The sequence below is a fragment of the Haemaphysalis longicornis genome, unplaced genomic scaffold (genome assembly GCF_048455015.1).
Source record: "Haemaphysalis longicornis isolate Haplotype H1 unplaced genomic scaffold, Haemaphysalis longicornis Haplotype H1 scaffold_7, whole genome shotgun sequence".
NCBI lineage: Eukaryota > Metazoa > Arthropoda > Arachnida > Ixodida > Ixodidae > Haemaphysalis > Haemaphysalis longicornis.
Genome location: NW_027526422.1, coordinates 63,580,685 through 63,602,790, shown reverse-complemented (window position 1 = coordinate 63,602,790; position 22,106 = coordinate 63,580,685). Strand labels below are relative to the sequence as shown.

The following is a 22,106-nucleotide window of genomic DNA, read 5'->3' as shown; positions in this document are numbered from 1 at the left end:
GGCAGTGCGGCCACTTTTTTGTAGGTTTTCGAACCTGAGCAGAAAGTTCTCCCATCCCGAATTTTTCACTTGATATCACTGTACTCTGGGTGCGCGTTCTTGCGGAACTTTACGGTACATCCCAAAGTTAATTCGAAAGCCAACAAGCACGCGCCCAGGCACACACGCAAACGCACACATGCAAGCACGCACACACGTGCGCACAAACGGACAAACACACGTGCAAAAAAAAAAATTCTTCAAGGCACCCCTAAGTGTGATCATGTTCTTTACAGGAGAACCCTGGCGATACTTACAAAAGAGGTCTTTACAGCTACATCGTGTTTGCGCCTCTTTCTTCGCTTTAATTTCTTCGTCTTTGACGCGAATTACTAAGAAAAGCAAGCTGGCGACACTTAATGCCCCAGCTTACCCAGAATTAAAGTTTTCAGCAGCTTGGGTGCCCTTGTTCTACTCACGTGTCGTCGCGTTCACGTGTCACGCAATGTGACCTCAGCAATGCGCGCACTACGTTAAACCTTGTTTTACCGCTGACAACGTGCCGAAGTAGCTCAGAGATAGGGCAGTGGAAGTGAATTCAGTTCCCACTTTGATCAGAGCTGTTAGATGACGCGTGTCAACAGCAGCGACGCCAACACAACAAAAATCCCTTGCTGCCACTGGCTACGCGGAACGGTTGGAAACCTGCGCTTGCCAGAGTAGTAGCACGAATATATAAATTACAAAACAAATGTCGTTTTTTTCTTCGTATTAATGCTAGGAGCATGTCCATGGAGTCCACGAAGACAACTAACAATTATGGAGGGATCTGTCTTTTTTTTTTTTAATTCCGGTTACCAACATTTTTTTCTCTTTCTCTAAACATGGGTGTGGTACCCTCCGTTGCACATCTTAGCATCGCGGAGAGTCACTGAACGCTACCTGCAGTAACAAGAAGACAGAATTTTTTGTTTGGGCAGTGAAGCAGTTGGTGATGGCGTTGGCCCGCACACAGGTTTGCAACAGTTTTTAAAAACGTCAGCTCCGTGTTCCTAATATTTACTTCATCGGGGCTTTAAACAAGGCAGAGATAATTTAGAGGTAACGGAAAAGCAATGGCACGTAAGAGCGGAAAAAGTCCCCCGCATTTCCCCGAGGGGGAGAATGTGAAAGTGCGAATGCACGGTTGTCGGCCCGCTTGCGGCGCTTGCGCTCGGCACCCGCAGCCCACCGCCTCGCCGCCTTCTCTTCCATCTCTTCCATCGGGTTTGTAGTATCACGTGTACACCACGCAGTTATCAAGCCGCTATAACGCCGCTGAGTCGCCAACGCAACGCCGCTGACGACGTAGTTTGAATGCGTTAAAGATATAAGGAGCGTTCCTAACTCTTAAACCAGCGTGGCTTCCGTGGCTTAGTCGGTAGAGCGTCGCGCTGCGGGCGCTACGTCCTCGGATCGAAACCGGGCGCTGGATGCTGTTATTTTTTTCATATAGTGTAGTGGCCTGGCTGGCGCGCCGAGAGAGGGTGTTGCGAGCTGGAGAGTAGGCGAGGGGGGAGAGGAGGCGCTACGCGAGCGCCCTCACGCGTCGGAAATCCGGCGCCGTTGCTAGGCACGCTAGCTAGCTCCGTTGCTAGGCTGCGGACGGACGGACGGTGGACGCGTGATTCAGGGTCGCTTAAGAAGTGCATTCGCACTTAAAAAAAAATTTAAAGAAGAAAGAATTCTTTCGGCCTCGATGGTGGGGTTAGCATCAGCCGAAAGATGCCAAGCACGTGTCAGCAAAAAGGCGGATAACGGCACCGACCACTAAGTTTGTAAAAGTGAGGTAGGAAGGTGGGCTATAATTCTTAGGCCTTTGAGAAAAATAGTGCTAATTAAATCTATACATTCGTTACTGTCTTTGACGCAAATAATTATAAAAATGATGATGATAAATTCTTTTATTAGGAAGGGGAGGACCGAAGGTCGCTGGAGGGGGAAGAGGGGGAATAGGGAGGGAGGTAGACGCCCACTAAATCATGCTCGCCAGGCCACTGGCAACGCCAAACTGGGCTAAGGTCACCAGGTGTTGAGGATTTTCGAGAATGTCCCTATGTAATGCTTCTATATCTGAATTTTGAAAAACATTATGGTCCAGTCTATGAATATCAAAAGCGGAGCAGTGCAGTACAAGATGGTCCATGTTTGCTTCACACACAGTGTGAAAAATGTACATGTGCAGCCGCGAGAGATTAAAAAGCATTACCCCTCCACAAATCTTTAAGAATTTACCCCTCAGCCGATCGCAAGAAATATTTATTAACAAAGTACTTGCCAACACGGCCACTACACCTCATATCATCCATAAGTGGCAGACACTTGCTGACAGGAAGAAGGCCATTATAAAAATAAAATCAACCCACATAAGACCAGTGCACCTCGGTGACTTAGTAGCTAAGGCGCAGTGCTAGGGATAGCGATGGTGTGGGTTTAGTACTTACTGCAGCAACTTTCTGTTTTAAGTGTTAAATTAAAGTAAAGTGAAGTAAAGAGCGTGAAGTTAAGTAAAGTCAAGCAGAGTAAGTTAAGGTAAGGTAAGGTAAGTTAAGTTAAGGTAAGGTAAGGTAAGGTAAGGTAAGGTAAGGTAAGGTAAGGTAAGGTACAGTGAAGTAGGCGAGCAAGCGTGGTGACAGATGCGTCCAATCGTAGAACACGAACCTGGATGACGTGCATCGAAGTGTTCCGCTCGTCCTGCCCGACGTGAAGTTGAAAGAAGGGCTCGACGCCATACACTCGCATCAGGGCGAGCCGCCTCTCGAGCCCCAGGGAGGCGCTCGTAACGGGCCTCTGATTGTAGCCCGTCTCCAGCATGGGCCACGTTCCAATGTAATCGTCACGCAGGAGCTCCTTCAGCTTGGACACGGAGCTGTCTTCCACGCTGCCTGCATCCCAACGAGCGGATCAGGACGCGCTAACCGCACGACGTGTTTATTTATGCGCACATTCGGGGTAGAATCTGAACAGCTAGCAAACAGAGACAAGACATGGACTACGGGGAAGTATAGTTAAGCTGAACTCCCTCCGTACTTTGAATGGCTAGAGCAATTGATAATGATGGTTGGGTGTTAATGGCGCAAGGCCAACTGGGGCAAGGAGCGCCAAAACAGTGGTTATGTAATGACTAGAGCAATTGACGCACTAGATAATTCATTGTCGCGGAAATTTAGGCAAGGTGTAATTGAGAAATAATCTTTCTCGCTGATAGAAAAAGATAGTTTTAAGATATCGGCCCGCTGGAACTTTTTATGGCACTCATAATCTCATTGCTACCATCCTTCAGCAGCTGACAAACGCATTATTTACCTTGTTGGCGCCATGAATTACATGTGTCTTCCTTAAGCGTTGGAAATGAGCTCATGTACTACCGCTATATTCCTCTAGGACATCTATGCGTGGAGTGAGAATATGATGTCAGAGAGGTCAGCACAAATGTCGTGCGGAGTGCTAAGGAGGTCGGCAACAACATACATGGCACCGAACAGTGTTCTGTGGGCACTTTTAAAAATTCTTATTCTAGTGTTCCAGATGACCGTCCTGTTAAAAAGGAACCAACCTGATTAATCACAAGCAATTCTTAAATCACTGTTTTCTCGCTTGTCGGTTAAGAAACTCGATAAGTGACAGTATTCAAAATTTGGTGGGACGGCTTTAAATGGTCCACACCATCATGAGCTCGGACGCTTTCTCAGACCTAGGCGTAGTAACGCTGACGAAGCGCCAGGGTCAAAAGCTCTCTTGAGCTTTATAACCACTTCTGGATTGGACGAGCTCCTCCAGACCTGATGTTGTCTAATGGCGCTCTCCTTTTTTCGCCTTTTTCTTTTTCTTTCCGTACTTTTCCCTGTTTTCTTTGTTACCATTTCTTTTATTTGCGGTTTTTATCCCTCTCCTCTTCCTTTCGTCTCACTACATTCATCCAGCAGGTATTAACCTCTTAAGCTTAACCTCTTCAGAGCATTTATTGAAGCTCTGTCTGTCTGTCTGTCTGTCTGTCTGTCTGTCTGTCTGTCTGTCTGTCTGTCTGTCTGTCTGTCTGTCTGTCTGTCTGTCTGTCTGTCTGTCTGTCTGTCTGTCTGTCTGTCACTCACTCACTCACTCACTCACTCACTCACTCACTCACTCACTCACTCACTCACTCACTCACTCACTCACTCACTCACTCACTCACTCACTCACTCACTCACTCACTCACTCACTCACTCACTCACTCACTCACTCACTCACTCACTCCTTCTCTCTCTCTCTCCAGACTATCAATTGAAATTGGCTACGCCAAGTTGTTTTTGAAGGAAGAAACCGAATGCCTTCATACACATCTTTTTTCTCGTAAATACCGCTTCGCAACGTGAATATGCCTCATACTTACTCGTGTTCATGCAAGAGTTGTACAGTGCCTTCACTTTGCTCACAGCCGAGGTTTTGTTGAGAATAGCGGGCTCTTCGAGAAGCTCTGAAAAGAGGAAGAAGGCGAGCACGGTGAGCGTACTCGCTATAGTATAGCAGTGTTATATTAGGAAAATTTTGTTTATTTCCCTCGTCGACACTGGCGCAATATGTCGCCTCGAGGAAACAGTATTCGAAATAGATCCGAACGGCCCCGCAAACTCTGCCCAGGCTTTCGCGTGCGAAATATTTTCCGACGGATTGTTTTTCGCTTTCGTGAACACGCAGAAGGAAAGCGCGATACCGCGCATAAGGAGAAGACGCACTCTTGAGCCGGACGAAGATGGTGTCCTGCATGCTGATGAGCACGTTGGTGTAGTAGTGGTCGTCCGGCGCGGAGTGCTGGTGAACGAAGTTGCCGCAGGCGAACGCGTCGAAGTCTTCGCACGGGTCGCGCTGCATCTGGGCACGCTCCAAGATGGCTGCCGCTGTGGCAGGGGTAGAAAGAAAAAGCGTGGAGGGGAATGTACGGGCAAGGGGGAAACAGTTGAGGGGCATGGCAAATGAGTTAGACCAGAACTGGACGTTCCGAAGCTTCACAATTTTGATTTTGTGGATATTCGAGGCAAGGCTTCAAATTCATGCTTCTGTTGCTTACTGGCTTACCCTTTCCTTCGTCCGTATTTTAAACAGAAAAACAACGTTAATAATAAAAAAATTGCTGATTGCAACAACAAATATCAGCACGGAGTGACAAGACAAAAACGCAAAAGAGAAATTTGCGCTATCCGGCCTTCGCGGCGTATGCAGGAACTTCTGAATGATGGCGTTCCCTGTCCTTTTTTCACGTACTAGGATCCCCAAGCTGCCACATTTACGTTGATTAGAAAAAGCTTCATATTTGATACCTACGCTACTTCAGTTATTATTTGGTTATTTTCAGTTATAAGTTATTTTCAGACCCAAAAACGAATTCGGTAACTTTATGGGCGTAAGAACTATTGGGTGCTTGTGAAAATAAATGTAGGCCTTTGTTAGATTCTTCGCAGCGGAAGATAGAAAATTTTGGCCTTGACAAGCCTGAATGTTTGCAGAATTACGTCCTCTAAATTTCGAGCATCCGTGCGGAATGGTTTCCATGCTCGCAATCGTCAAAAAAAAAAAAAAAGTACTCCCTTACATGCGTGTAGGGTAAAATAGCGCTGTCCTGGCTCACCTACACCGGGCATGCGGTTGGGTAATGAAAATTCCGAACGCAGCACTTTCCGTATCCCTGTGTTTAGTATTGGCTGATGAAAAAAAAACGTGTTTGTTAATCGTGGCTATCCCAATTTAGCCATTCGTTGATCATGTGGCTCTCCTCTAAAGCGTGCTTCACGGCGAGCACACTTTTGCTGTGGGAAAGGCAGCAAAACAAAGCAACAATTGACTACCGAGGGAATCAACTAGACCATGGGTCGGAAACTTCTTGCGGTGGAGGGCCGAGTTGCATGAATCCGACAAGGCGGAAGGCCGGACGTTAAATCCGTGTGTGTGTGTGTGTGTGTGTGTGTGTGTGTGTGTGTGTGTGTGTGTGTGTGTGTGTGTGTGTGTGTGTGTGTGTGTGTGTGTGTGTGTGTGTGTGTGTGTGTGTGTGTGTGTGTGTGTGTGTGTGTGTGTGTGTGTGTGTGTGTGTGTGTGTGTGTGTGCGTGCGTGCGTGCGTGCGTGCGTGCGTGCGTGCGTGTGTGTGTGTGTGCGTGTGTGTGTGCGTGTGTGTGTGCGTGTGTGCGTGTGCGTGTGTGTGTGCGTGTGTGTGCGTGTGTGTGTGCGTGTGTGCATGCGTGCGTGTGTGTGTGCGTGTGTGCGTGTGTGCGTGTGTGCGCGTGTGTGTGTGTGTCTGTGTTTGGGGGGGGCGAGGGGGGATCGCAAGCAAAGAAAAAAATTCGGCGAATCGATAATAATATTTGACAATAATTGACAATAATCTGGCTAAGTGAAGATGGGGGACAATGCCAAGTGGAAGCGATCAATTCTCTGTTCTTGTGTCCCGACCTAGCATATTTGGAGTCAAAACTGGGGTGTCGGCTTCAGATAGAAGGTAACAGGGGGAGAGGTGAGGGTACTGCTCATGACGACGTTCTGGGGGCCACGTAATACTGCCCCGCGGGCCGCAGGTGGCCGACCCCTGGTCTAACCAGTTGAGCATGATATTATAATTCATATTTATGAAAGGGGCAGATGATAAATTCTCATAATTTCTGCTGGAAGAGCCAGAACCTTAAATGCAATGAGAACTAACCCCATCAGGTTCGCGTAACCGCCTGCAAATTTTGTTTACTTGTGTCTTCCATTACATGTGCGCATTTTTTTTTATCAAGCTCTTTCGTGAAATGGTTGCTGAAACGACTGAACGGAAGTTAGCTTAAGTGGTACACGTTAAAAATAAGGGTGCGAATTGAGTGAACAGCGAGAACACAAAAAAGAGTCAATAAAACGGAGCGATAACAAATGCTGTCAACAAAAAGGAAGGCGGAAATTGTGAGAATTTGCTCTATATGAGGAGTATAGGCTGTAGCCTACAAACGCTGTTCGGTTAGGTGCTTACTACAGTTTTTATGATGTGTTCTTTCTTCCTATAATGAAAAGAGTTATAGTTATACGTTCTGTATTGTTAATTTCGGTCGCACGTGCACTCAGAAAATTCAAGCGTTAGAAAGAGCATGAGCCCCATTTTTTTTTTCTTTCACAAGCTTTCACCCATTATTTGTTTTATTTTCTTAGTTAAGGACCATGCACCTCGCGTGTTCCCTTGCTCAGTCACAAACTTACCCGCCCGAATGCATTCCGGACTGTAGCAGGTGTTCCTTAGTAAGGGAGGAGGCGCTTCCCACCGAGGCTCTTCTGCGAAAGAAAGTGTGTGAATTAGGCGCTGACTCGCGGTATTTGCGGTTAAAACTGATTTTGATATTAAAGGAACTGAAAATTCTTTATTATCATCACAAGCACACTGTAACCACTTTGCCGTAGCAATCCAGGAGCAATTGGCCAGCTGTCATCGCCGTCTTCATTAAATTCCTTTTCTCCCTTCTCTTTCTTTCACTCACTCACTCACTCGCTCACTCACTCACTCACTCACTCACTCACTCACTCACTCACTCACTCACTCACTCACTCACTCACTCACTCACTCACTCACTCACTCACTCACTCACTCACTCACTCACTCGCTCGCTCGCTCGCTCGCTCGCTCGCTCACTCACTCACTCACTCACTCACTCACTCACTCACTCACTCACTCACTCACTCACTCACTCACTCACTCACTCACTCACTCACTCACTCACTCACTCACTCACTCACTCCTGGCTTAGCTTTCCCCATTGTATCCTACTTCAGGACTACTTTCATGTTCTAGCAATTTCAAAAAATTTCTTTCTGCCATTCCTGTTGACAGGTCTTGTTTTCTTGCCTCGTGAACTCGCTATAACCTTGCATTTTCTATAAACCCACCCCGATAGTCCTGTGGCTGAAGCGTTGCGCTGCTGAGCCCAAGGACGCGGGCTCGATCCCGGCAACGGCCGCAGCTTTTTCCGATGATGGTGAAAAACGAAACGCCTCTGTCTACACTCTTAGTCACATCCCGAATAACCTTTCGTGTATGTATAAGCAGTGCACAATCTCAATTACTTGATATAAGTGGCTCTGACAGACACATTTTAGCTTCAGTATTTAAGACTCCCTTTTTTTTCTGGGTCTTCCATAAGCTTGCTATAACGTGACTGAGCTTGCTATAAGCTTGCGGGGGTAATGTGTAGAGACTGCCAATTTCGCGTCCTCGTGGGATGAATCCTAGCCCATTTGGTTAGTTTTCTCAATTAATTTGCAAAATAGTCGACTTAACTCAGCAGATTTTTTTCTTTTTTTTAGATTTACAAAATACAGAGGAAACATTTTCTCTTTATAAAATGCAGAAGCAACATGGTTTTTTCCACAAACATTTATTTTATACTTTGCTATGCTATTCTTTCTAAACTTATATGTGAAATTCCTTTGCATACGCCGGAAAATAAAGGTGAAGCTGTCACACATGGTCTACGGAACATGATGTACGGCTTTTACGTACACTGTATGGTTCACACCGGCGCGCGGTAGGTAATTTAAGGACCGAAGAATTCACAGACGGTCACCGCATAGTCCGCAACTGCTGTTGACGTGCAGCTTGCTGTTACGATTATTGTCGAATGACTAATCTTTTATGCCGCACGTCTTAAAGTGTTCCCTTTAAGTTTAAGACGATAAACATAAATCCCAAGCGTCGTCGGCCCATGCATTGTGTACGTATGTCGGCGTTAGCCTCGTGCACGTGAGCTCAAAATATACCTCTAAGCTGTTGGAGTTGCAATTTTTGCGAATGCACCCTGTGAATATGTGGCATGTATACAGTGCTCTTGAGCACGGGTGTGTGTTCGTGCACCCCTCTAATGGATCTTTTTACACTGGCGTAGCTAGGCTTGATGTTCCTACGCGAGTTTGTGAAGTGCTTCCTTCTCCAGGTACAAAAACGTTCTTTTTCAAACTTCATGCTGAAACATCTGCCGTTAAGCTATTGCTGCACAGTAGAAATATTTTTTGTCCTTTATAAACTTTGGCCTTTTGTCGTCCCGGCAACCGTTGAATACTGTTTAATTGACCGCAAAGATGCCGTGTGTTGTCCTTCAAAGAGCAATCCAAAACTTCTTTGCCTTGGTACCCGAAGTCTGCGATATTTTGTAGCTCCCTACCTGGTGGCCCTACATAGTTTACTTAAAGCGCGCATGTTGGACATGCACGTTGAACTAATGCCATCCCCGAAATTGCCCCCTTACATTCCAGTGACAATTCATCTAAAGTGTTCCTGTGGCCAAAATAATTTCAGACCTCATTAATATTCCTTGTTGCTTCGATGTTCATCATTGCCTTCTTACTAGCAGGTATTAAGGTAACTGTCTAATTTCTTAGCCAAATTCCAGTTTCTATTCTAAGTATTGAAATTTATGAGTAGTTATTGTACGCACAATTCAATATCGTTCTTATTTACCATAAAAAAACGTCGGCCGTGTGAGTATGATTCCAAATTTAGAAGCAGATGCTTCTAGGTTCGATCTTCAGCGCGTAAGAACTACAAACACCATTTTGTTTTTCAGAAATATCTTCGGCTCTGCAGGAGCTGTGACAATGATAAAAGGACACACAGCGACAAGCACACGGTCACGTATACATGGCGAATTCAAATTCATCAAGAAAAAAAAAACGCGTCCTGTAATAAGCTGTCGGCGCAGTCGCTGATAAAAAGTAAAGTTCCACCGGGCCAAGCCATCCGGTATTTTCGCCCGGTGCGGATAAAACCAGGCTGTGGGTATGATAAAAAAAGGCCATGGAAAAGAAATAATCTGAAGCATTGTGATCTAACGTTCGTGCTAAGATTGTGTTTTTTCCGTTGTTTTGTTTTCTGTAGCCGTTCGGAGGACTGTACTTGCTCGAAGGGGATTGCTCGGTGTGATCTACTAGGAAAGTTGAGACAAAAATGCCGAAGCAAAATAACCACTCCAGGGGGCTGCTTAAGTGAAGAACTTTCAACGTGTGGATTAAACAAGCAGTGAAGCCACGAGCCCCGTTGTTCTAAAAACAAAACGAAAGGAATAGAAAGGTAGAAATAAGAAGTATAAACCAATAGAATTTATAAACATTGAAAAACACGCTAAAGCTGCCTGTTTTTTATTGAAAGCCGAACAGAAAACTTTTGAGTGACATTTTGAACGTTGCGCCATTTTAATCAGAGATTCTACACGCACCGTCATTTTCTCACGCTCTTTTTTAATCTAGTTTAAAAATATTGCATTCTCTTTTTGATACGCCTAATGCAATTTATGAGGTCCGGGCAGCACACTTATGTACGCGCTTTTTTTGAACTTGCATTATCGAGTGGCACATTTTGATGTGAGATAAGAGCATACCGGCATACCTAAATAAGTGAAAGTGCATTTTTCTGGTTTCTTGTTTCATATCTGAATAAATTAAACTGCATTTTCTTGTTTCTTCTTTCATACCTAAATAAATTAAACTGCATTTTTTGTTTCTTGTTTAATACCTGAACAAATTAAACTGCATTTTTCATGTTTCTTGTTTGATACCTAAATAAATTAAACTCCATTTTCCTTGTTTCTTGTTTCATACCTAAATAAATTAAACTGCATATTTCTTGTTTCTTGTTCATACCCAAATAAATTAAACTGAATTTTTCTTGTTCTTTTCTTTTTTCACTCGCGTGTTTCGCATAAAACAATTCAACTGACAACGATACGCAATGTTAAAGGCTTCCCAGTTTTTCTCCGAGGGGTGCTGTTTCGTGTGAAGGTCTCGGTCAGCAAGAAAGCAGTCTGGAGGCCTCTTGGCCGACCTTGCTTTTGTTTTTCGTTTTTTGTCGCGCACCTTGCCGTTTCTTTGGGCCGCTGCACTCCAAGGGCCTCGGCGAAGGGGCATACTTCTATCTGGTTACGCCAGTCGCCTCATCCGGGCAACTACCATGAGGGGCTTCGCCGAGAAGAAAGTGATTTTTTTTTTTCCTCCGACGGACATGAAGTAGTTCAACGTATGGGACTTCGCCTGAAGGGAACGGCTGTGAAACTAACCAGATACAATTTTATAACCATTAGTTGCGGTTATAAAGAAAAAAAAAACTGTGGTTGATTCCTATGTCATAGGAATCGGTAAAACACGAAATTGAAATGTGCAGCGAAATCTGAGGCTGAGCATATTTGGTGGGACGGCGGCTGTCTTGTGGGTGTGCTTGGCGAGCGACGTCCTGCTGGCGGGTCGCTTCGGCAAAGGTGTACTGGCATCATTTCCGTGACGGATATGACGTCAATGAAATCTTGGTGTATCCCGGCATAAAACACTTTCGTGTTAAAAAACTTCTCCAATTCAGCTCTAAGTTTCCCGTTTAGCGCTTTTTTTTAAACTAGAAAGTGTCTTATGTGGGCTCCTAAACGCAACTGAGGGAGAGAGAGAGAGAAAAATTCTTTAATGAGACCGAAGAGGTCAGCCCTGCATAACGCTGGGCTTGCTACTTCAGATGGTAGGTGAACATGTAATGAGGGTTATAAGCTTGCATGAATAATGCAAATAAGAAACGGAAAAAAAAAACGAAAGAAACTCCATCAGACGAACACATGCACACACACATAAAAAAAGTCAGAGGCGGTCACAGGCTGGACATTTATGTTTGCACCCGGTTCAAAGTTGGCCAGTATTTCCACGTCCCCGAGGTCACATTGCACCTGCTTCAATTCTGTAGAAACAGAACTTTTTAAACATTCATATCATGCTAAACAATATGGAAGTATAGAAAATTGCAGTTATGGAAATTGGGAACGTCTCTCGTAACTTAAATATTGACGGAATAACCCGCAACGTATGACAACCTTGAGACAAGGACTGCAAAAAAAATTGTTACTCATAAACCCCGAGTAGCTACGTACCCTCATTTCGCGGTAAGTCTCGTTATGAACAAGCGCAGAAAGAATGAACGTGTCGAGGTGTGTAGACGAAGGAAACTGACGTTATCATATCTAGTGATCATTACACTGAGTCCAGCATCAGTGTCCTATAGAAAATAGGGGTAACGTTTTCGCGTTACGCGGTTTAAATGAACAGTTGCCTGTAGTGATGAGTGATGTCTCTGTAGAACACGAGCCGATCCCTGCCAGAACAGCGGAGCGAACGAGTGCTATGATGGCCACCAGCTCGCTCAGAAAATCCTCGAGCGGCGTCGTGCGACATTTGTTCCCAGGCAGGAGCGTACAGTATGCAAGTGACACGATCAAACGAAGATAGAGGCCCAACTACAATCGCCAAGTGATGCTTCTGGGCGGTGTACCATGACTTTGGTGCGCAGCTGCCAATCGCACAAATTCCATGGCGCCATAGATACTTTCCCGGAAAGCGGATTGTGAGTCGCCCCTGACTCGTTTGTTTTCGTTATTATCTCCATTATTTGTATGAAGGTTGCGGTAAAATTGGTACCACTATTATGGGGCCAAAGCGTTCTTTTTAAAGGAGCCATGAAGAGAAAACACAAGTTTGGTTCATTCGAAAGATTGCCTCGTTAGAACCATACTGACACCACTTTTAACACAAACTTCGCTCAAATAAGCTACATAATTAGGAAAAAAGGGAATGACCATGCGACCCACCAGCTCATTTCCCGCAACAGAACCTATGATGTCACACGAGAATGCTCTGCGATTGGCGGAGGCCGGCAAAAGCAAACGCAATAGGCAGGGCTTACCAGTTTGCATATTGAGCTATATGCCCGTTAAACATACTGCACATTTCTTCTATGACACTAAGAACGGTGGAGTAAACGGTTGAAGTTCCGAATAAACACGCAAGCGTGTACGCCAATGCGTACGAAACTACCGCCAGCCGAACTCGACATCTCGCCGTCGCCACCGTCGCGCAGACGAATATTCGGGTTCGAGGCTCTCCGGGGCCAACGAACCATCCAAGCACGCACAGCCGCGACCTCCCTTGGTATTGTAATCCCTTCACAGGAGGTTGGCCGTCATATCGCCAACCAGCAAAGGTAAAAATAGAAACGAGGGGAGTAAGGAACAGCAAGCAGCGACGAGATAGTGACAGTCGTCGCTGTTTCGGAATGGTGTTGGCTTGCTGCAATTGTTAGGAGCTCGTTTCCTGTTTACAACCACTAAAAACTTCAGTTTGTTCGAGTACTTTACAATGAAATTTCGTTGCTACGTTTTGAAATGCCTATGTAGTACGGGCAAATCGTCGAGGGAGTGCGACATCCCCGCCGCTGAGGAGATCTCCTTTCATGTGCTTCCCAACGACGAACCTCGGCGAAGCAAGTGGCTACGTTTTGTGAACTTTGCAAACGGAGGAGAAAGATAGCTAAAGGAAGTACGAGTGTGCTCGCTTCATTTCCGAGGAAGTGATTACGGCAGGGACCCTTACGTTAGCTCACTCCTGGGACATGCTGGCGCTCGTCGCCGACTTCGTCAAATCGCCGTCAAAGCGCTCTGACCTTGGGGGAAAAAATGCCGTACACACCGCGCATTGACGCTCGTATCTTTGTGGTCGAAGCAGAGAGCTCGCGCGAACGGCTTTCCATACACGACACGGGCCAACTGGCATAAGCGATACTGCCACTGAAATTAAACTATTATTAACCGTAATAAAAATACGGCACATACGTACCAGTCTGTATTCGTCCGTCGCGACGGGTTGACGAGGCAGCGGTGCCGACGGCTGGGCGTTCGTCTGTTGTGGCTATCGCGGAATGGTCGCTTTCCGGTCCATCCGCGTATCCCACAACTCCTGCCGCTCGTGCACTTAGAAGCATTGAGCGTTCAAGTGGTGTGAGGTTGTGAAATGCAAGCCCGAGCTTCTCGGCGAGAGTTTTGTTCTCCGGATCAGGCGATTCCATGACTAGGGCTGCGGGTGCACTAGGTTTTACTAGCATTTTTAAAATGGCCGCCCGGTTCCTGTTTGATTCCCGCGTGCGGGTGCTATATGGAGTCGACATACTAAGTATCTGTTTCATGGACCGGCTCGTATGACGCCATTGTTCACGTCACGAAATGTGCAATTTAGGCGGGAGATTTAAAATTTCGGCTTAAATTGCCTTATTTCTCAGTGAATAAAGCATAATTTGCTTCCGGGAAAGCGCTTAAAGGAGCCATGAAGACAAAATACAAGTTGGGCTTATTAGAAAGACTGCTTAGTCCCGATAACAATGATACAAATATCATCGCAATCTTCGAACAAATAACGGAGATATTAAAGAAAACGTGTGAAGCAGTCGCGACCCCCTAGCCAATTTCCCGCAACTTTTCTATGACGTCACGGAACCTTGTTTGCGCGATTGGCGGCCGCCTAAGTGACCTGTCGTGACTACACATGACTGGACGTCTGTAATGGGGCCTCTAGTTTCATTTGACCGCATCACTTGAATGCTAACGTGCAGTTAACGCACTGAAAATTATGTTTTATTGTTGGCCCGTATGACGTCATGCTTGCTCATAACACGTCACTGTGGCGCAAAATTTGAAAGTTTTTAAATACTTCTTGCTTTTTTTTCGTTAAAAAAACATCTTTTGGGGCTGTAATGGCGCTGAGTGAGATACTGAATCCTAGTTCTTTCAAATTAAACGAAGTTGTATTTTCTCTTCATGGCTCCTTTAAGGTACTATGAAACACCTAATCCTTCGAATAAAACAAACTTTTGTTTTCTCTTCATGGCTCCTTTAACGAATACATACCCAGCTTTCTCGCTCAAAATTACAACCTCTCGGGAACCTAGAAAAACGACTTTAGGAAAATGATATTTGGTATAAAGCTAGAAGTCAACGTGAAGATTAAAACGCTAAAAGAACATTTCAGGTTTCTGAATATTTTTTTGTGTAATTCGCTGTCAAATCTAACTCCCCATGCATTTCTATGGGATTGTTCCCATGACTCAGGAACCCAGTCGCACAACGTGCGCGACTTAAAACTGTGCACATAGTAAGTATTCACCCCAAATATTACCTGTGCACAAGAACTTTTCATTTCGCTAAACAATTGCAGAGTAATCACTGTTGAAAGGACTGCCATGAGCGGGAAAGCTGCACATGAATACTTGTGTTTTGTCTTCGTGACCGCCCCTTCAGAGAGGCCCCGTGCAGTTCTCACCTGAAGACGCCGCGATGAGGTGCACGACGAGGAGGACCGCGGTGACTACGAGGAGGAGAACACAGGTGACAGCCAGCGCCCTCTCCAGGCCCGTCCGGTGAAGCCACCAGTAGCAGTGGCTGCAAACACAGAGAAAAGAAAGAGCATGTTGTATGCTTTCTGCGTGTGTAGTATATATAATTGAGAATGCGGGGGGGGGGGGGGGGGGGCTCACTGAGAGAGCACGGAATGCCGGTCGGCAACTCCCTACAGGCTGTAGACGCTCGACACATGGCTCGGGGATTAAAAATGGGGCTGGCTACCACCCGCAATCGTACGATACAGCTACATTAATATTAATCACCGAGAAAGTGCGGAGAATTCAGTCGGCCAGGTCGGACGTGAGCTCGTTCCTCCCCCTGGGCGCATGCTTTCCCACTTTCTGTCTTTCGTTGGACCATTTCAAAACAGCTCTATTTCTACACATCCGCTTTTCTGATGGCGGCGAAAAGAGAAGACGCCCGTGTGTTCGAGTGATTGTGGGGTTTAACGCGCCGACGACGCAACGCAGGCGATGAGGCGCACCGTGGTGGAGGGCTCCGGATTAATTTTGACCACCTCGAGATCTTTAACGTGCGCCGAAATCTCGTACACACGGGCGTTTTTTTCTTTTCGCCTCCAAAAGAAAGGCGGCCGCCGCGGCCGGGAATGGAACCCGCGTCCTCGTGCTCAGCAGCGAAACGCCTTAGCCACTGAGCCACCGCGGCAGGTGCCCGTGTGTTAGAGATTTCGGAACACGTTAAAGATCCTCAGGTGGTCAAAATTAATCCGGGGCCTTCCACTACGGCGCGCCCCATCGCCTGTGAAGCGTCGGCGCGTTAAACCTCATAATTAATCAATTTCTATGCCAGAAAAATCACGAACTACTTCCACTACGCCTTCCTTGGCGTTTTTGACTGCCGGCTCTCTTTTCTGTATGCGCATATACTTTTCTTGCTGTTCTTGCACCTTGCCTGCGATGCAAGGGCTGGGTGGCGTTGTACCGACTGAACGAACCACCTAGAATGACATACGACGTATACAGGGTGTGACGCAGCCAGTATAGCAGCTGCCAATTTGCAGATACTCTCCTCCCCACGTCGCTTCCTTCTTTTACCTCTTGATTTACCTCTCCCCATCTCCTCCGTTCTCTTCAAACATCACACGAATGTTTCCCGGCCACCTTCCGCACAAAGCCGACTGGGTGGCAGCTCGTTAAAGCCAATCAGGGCCGGAAGCACGCAGCGGGACTGCCTATCGCCCGCACCTCGGCGTCTCCTTCATTCTCTCCTCTTCCCACCGCCACTTTCATCCTTTGTCCGCACTGTTTTTCAGGCGTCTTTCGCCAAGTAATCGGATTAGTCGCAGCAGGGCGCTGCCGAAGCGGCAGCTTCTAGGGAAAGCAGGGGCTGTTTAAAGGCAAATATCAAAATTTTCTCTGCAATTTTACGTTATCAGCGCGCGAACGCAACACTGAATTTGGTGTGAGCACAGTAAGCCTTAAAGCCCCGCAAAATTGAGAGGCAATCCGCATTTGCGTAACGGTGACACGAATGCACGAATCCGATACTACGTGGATTGAAACAAAGAAGGCACGTGCAGGATTTGAGAGCGGGGTGTTTACGTACGCGCAACAGCGGCTCGCTTTCAGAGCAGTATCTGTATGATGCCCACCGCCTATAGATTTAACAAAAGTTCCATGCCGAGATCTTTGTTGCAAAGTGCTGTTAACGGCGATAAAAGTGCATTGAAGGACGTATAAGGACGAAAATGGAAACGATATCGCATTTGAGAATTCCGAATGTAACTCCGAATTTCTTGTGTTTTATTTTGCCCAAATTAGGAGTTATTTTTAGTAGTGTGTTCAAATTCGATAATTTTCCGAAAAAGAAAAAAAAAACAGAATCCTTACGATGCTACCGAAGTGCACTTTTTTCGATTATCGTCGTATCAACCAGAAAACGAAATAACGTGCCTATAGGATGAGTGAGATCAGGAGTACTCCGAGTTACCCCATTTGCTTCTATCACGAAGTATCGAATAAGACAGGAGGGTAAATGACGCTTCGTAGTGCGGCCAGATAACGTCACAAGCGCTTGGCCTAGGATTCGTTAGCGGCATCTGCCGCGGGAGAAAAAACTCTGCAACAACCACGATCGTCAGTTTGCTAGGCAGCCTTCGAATTAATTGTAGCCTCTATCACTTCAGCCATCAGGTGCCGCTGCCCTTTCCTTCGTAGTCCCGGCTACGAAGCTGGCCGGCCATTCCTCTCTCTCTCTCTCTCTCTCTCTCTCTCTATATATATATATATATATATATATATATATATATATATATATATATATATATATATATATATATAGCGAATCAGAAAATGGGAAATGAGGGGCTCCGTGAAATAAGACAGAAAATAAGGGTTGGCAGTCAAGAAAACCTCGGAAAGCAAAGGGGAGGTTGTGGTGGGTCATAGAAAGAGATGAAGAATTTTTTGAGTCGAAAAGAAAGTGGTGAAAAAATGCCCGCCGGGTGGGCCCCGAACCCACGACCTCCAGAATACCGGTCTGGTGCGATAACCACTACGCTACCGGCGGGGCTGTTTCCCCAGCACTTTCTCGGGTACTTATGTTAAGGTATTTTTGTTTCCTGCACTTGGGGGTGGTAGCCAGTGCCACTCGGACTACTCGGGGTGAAGGGGACCTTCTTTTTAACCCCCGGGCCGTGACTCGAGTGTCTACGACATGTCGAGAGTGGTCGACCAGCGTTAAACCCTCTTAAGCTCCCTTTGGCACCAAGACTGCCAGAACAGAGGCCCTCGCTAAGCATGTAGCGAATCAGAAAATGGGAAATGAGGGGCTCCGTGAAATAAGACAGAAAATAAGGGTTGGCAGTCAAGAAAACCTCGGAAAGCAAAGGGGAGGTTGTGGTGGGTCATAGAAAGAGATGAAGAATTTTTTGAGTCGAAAAGAAAGTGGTGAAAAAATGCCCGCCGGGTGGGACCCGAACCCACGACCTCCAGAATACCGGTCTGGTGCGATAACCACTACGCTACCGGCGGGGCTGTTTCCCCAGCACTTTCTCGGGTACTTATGTTAAGGTATTTTTGTTTCCTGCACTTGGGGGTGGTAGCCAGTGCCACTGGTAGCCAGTGGGGTAGCCAGTGGGGGTGGTAGCCAGTGCCAGTGCCGAGTGGCACTGGCTACCACCCCCAAGTGCAGGAAACAAAAATACCTTAACATAAGTACCCGAGAAAGTGCTGGGGAAACAGCCCCGCCGGTAGCGTAGTGGTTATCGCACCAGACCGGTATTCTGGAGGTCGTGGGTTCGGGTCCCACCCGGCGGGCATTTTTTCACCACTTTCTTTTCGACTCAAAAAATTCTTCATCTCTTTCTATGACCCACCACAACCTCCCCTTTGCTTTCCGAGGTTTTCTTGACTGCCAACCCTTATTTTCTGTCTTATTTCACGGAGCCCCTCATTTCCCATTTTCTGATTCGCTACATGCTTAGCGAGGGCCTCTGTTCTGGCAGTCTTGGTGCCAAAGGGAGCTTAAGAGGGTTTAACGCTGGTCGACCACTCTCGACATGTCGTAGACACTCGAGTCACGGCCCGGGGGTTAAAAAGAAGGTCCCCTTCACCCCGAGTAGTCCGAGTGGCACTGGCTACCACCCCCAAGTGCAGGAAACAAAAATACCTTAACATAAGTACCCGAGAAAGTGCTGGGGAAACAGCCCCGCCGGTAGCGTAGTGGTTATCGCACCAGACCGGTATTCTGGAGGTCGTGGGTTCGGGTCCCACCCGGCGGGCATTTTTTCACCACTTTCTTTTCGACTCAAAAAATTCTTCATCTCTTTCTATGACCCACCACAACCTCCCCTTTGCTTTCCGAGGTTTTCTTGACTGCCAACCCTTATTTTCTGTCTTATTTCACGGAGCCCCTCATTTCCCATTTTCTGATTCGCTACATGCTTAGCGAGGGCCTCTGTTCTGGCAGTCTTGGTGCCAAAGGGAGCTTAAGAGGGTTTAACGCTGGTCGACCACTCTCGACATGTCGTAGACACTCGAGTCACGGCCCGGGGGTTAAAAAGAAGGTCCCCTTCACCCCGAGTAGTCCGAGTGGCACTGGCTACCACCCCCAAGTGCAGGAAACAAAAATACCTTAACATAAGTACCCGAGAAAGTGCTGGGGAAACAGCCCCGCCGGTAGCGTAGTGGTTATCGCACCAGACCGGTATTCTGGAGGTCGTGGGTTCGGGTCCCACCCGGCGGGCATTTTTTCACCACTTTCTTTTCGACTCAAAAAATTCTTCATCTCTTTCTATGACCCACCACAACCTCCCCTTTGCTTTCCGAGGTTTTCTTGACTGCCAACCCTTATATATATATATATATATATATATATATATATATATATATATATATATATATATATATATATATAAAGTTGTCTATGTAATCTGGGCGCTAACTCTTCCGTCTAATTACAATCTCGCAACCCTTGCGCCTTTAGTTCAAATTGCTGCATTGGCGGCATTCTTTCTTGTTATTTCTTTTTCGACATTTCTCCGGCGTAAATGCACCCACACTTATGCACGACTGTACTGATATATGACTATCGACACCACTAAAAGCCTTTCATGTTCTTTGACAAATATACCTCGTGCTGAACATACCCTGAGGAGAGTATGGCGAAACTTTCGGTTAATTTATTGAAGCAGGATCACAATGCGTAAAAATATTATCCGTCCCCAACACGAAAAATGTTGACCTTGTGAAGGAAGGGTGGTCGTAGCCTATGAGTGCGCTCTTTCTCTTTTCGTAGGTCCACATTGCGCAGCTCACCGAATCAATATTGACACATCACTAGGCCTCTCCAGAGAATAGCTGCACGCATCGTATGGAGCCCCTTGTCCTAAACGCAACATCAGAAAACGTTTAGACAAGGGTTCAGCGAAGTTTCACGCAGGACATTACAGGAGGCAACAGAGACACGGCTATGACCGGTGCGTCGAGGCCTTTGCCCTCAAGGTATAGCGGTTCGGTGCGGAGTTAAGGGTCAATAAAATTTGGAAAAAAGTTTGCTACCCAAAACAAAATAAAACTAGAGACAAGAAAAGCCTTCAGAATTCAGCACAACTTCCATTTTGTTGCTTTGCTGGGGCCTTTTTTGATAAGTCTGTTTCGCAAACGACTGAGTGCATGACGAAGTTACTTTGCAACAGCTTTTTCGCGTTTTGTCACACTGGGAGGAATCTTTGACCCTTGTCCTAATACACCCGATTCAGCCGGGTTCAATAACGCTGAATGCAAATAAATTATGTTTATTCGTTTTCTAAATTTTGCTTTGCTGGAAAGCTCCTATATATTCTTTTTATTTAGTTGAAGTACAACTTTACAAAAAAAAAAAGAAACCTACGCAAAATGCGATGTTTTTGTAAGTGATTCGAAACCGTTTATTAATAGAGGTATACGTTATGATACGCGAACAATATTGATGCAACAAGCAGGGTTGCCCACTCAGAGAACAAAAAGAAGGCCAATTTTTCTGCGATATAAATTCGTTTTTTTTTTTTCAGTACAGTATTGAAATCCAGCTTTGTTGTAAAAATTTAGGCAGCCGAAACAGTGTTTAACAAATTTAGGAAGTCAAATCAAGAGTTTACGCGCCAAATCTACACGAAGGTTATGAGGTACGCCTTTGCAGACTAATTTAATTAGACTACCTTCGTTAGAAATGAGAAATACAGCCCTTGCAAGTGGAAGTCGAAATTGCAACCTCGTTCCGCAGCTGCAGGACGACTTATCCTAGCCCGCGCCGCGTACTAAACGTAATTTTACGAATTTCTTCAGTAAACGACTTTTTTTTTTCAGTCCCCTGAACTTCATCAATTCAACTCAAGGCCGTGTTACCTGTATCCTACTGGGCGAGAAATATCACTCTTCTTTTGCACTATCGATGGTAAGGTGATGGTAGCACAGGATATGTCTACATGTCATTGGCTGCGGTTGAACAACTTTTAGGGCGTAGCTCTTTGGCGGCCGTCTCTCGGCTGAGCCGCGCCGCCGTCGTAACCGAGTAAACGATGGCAAGACCGAATAGTGAAAGAAAGCAAAGGAGGAGAGTGTCGCGAAATTGTGAGGGGAGGGTGGTTCGCCCTGGCGGCGCGAGCGCTCTCCGAAAGTGCGCGGTGGGGGAGGGGAGGGGGCAGTATACGCTGTGCCCGCACGAGACGCTCGTCTGCGCGACGCTGGCGAAGACGTGAGGGGGGCGTGCGCGTGACGATGGTGTGCGTTCCGTGCCTAAGAAGCGGGTCGCGGTCCCTTCATGACACGCACTTCGCGCCGCCGAAGCAGAGGCTCATCATCGCTGCCGTCGAGAGAACCCACGAGTGAGTGCTGCCTCAGCGCACTGCTGCTGCGCCCAAATATCGCAATAGGGAGTGTCGTAATCGCCAGCCAATTTTTTTTCAACAGCCTTCTTTCGTGTACAAAAAGTACGTATGTTGCATCTTGGTTAGATTGCATTGTCGGTCGCAGGGCCGGCCGCCTGAGAATTCTAGTTACGTAAGCCCTTATGCAAATTCTAATTGGTTGTGCTCAGAAGCCTTGAAGAAACAGGGTTTGAAAGGAAATGCGTCGTTTATATGGCTTCCAGTCACCAACTTCAGTTGTGTCGTTCAGTTGTTTACCCTTTACAGCTACGGCCATTTTCACGCAGTAAACAACGACAACGCCTGCTTTTTGTACAATGGAGCAATTGAGCCTGTCGCCTTAAAAGAGCTTTCTCTGCAGTGCATGATCACCAGCAGGACTCTCGTGTCACGGGGAACGTTCCTGCTTGCATGTAGGCTCACGCGTGTATGCGGTCACGACTTCCGGAGTTGCGCGCCGTGTAAGGTCACACGTGTGGGCGGGCCCACGTTGAACCAGGGAACTTGCGTGCGTGATCACGTACACACTCGAGCACGCTGCAGA

General features: G+C 46.5%; 1 protein-coding gene across 1 annotated transcript in view; it reads right to left on the bottom strand.

Moving 5' to 3' along the window:
- Nucleotides 1–22,106, bottom strand: part of LOC144145809 (neprilysin-1-like) — a gene marked incomplete in the record, with an annotated part of 116,429 nt that overhangs the window by 21,505 nt on the left and 72,818 nt on the right. The window contains 5 exon segments of the mRNA XM_077677566.1: nucleotides 2,680–2,903; nucleotides 4,388–4,471; nucleotides 4,731–4,892; nucleotides 7,214–7,285; nucleotides 15,116–15,234. Of these exon segments, the coding sequence (XP_077533692.1) occupies nucleotides 2,680–2,903; nucleotides 4,388–4,471; nucleotides 4,731–4,892; nucleotides 7,214–7,285; nucleotides 15,116–15,234 (661 nt within the window).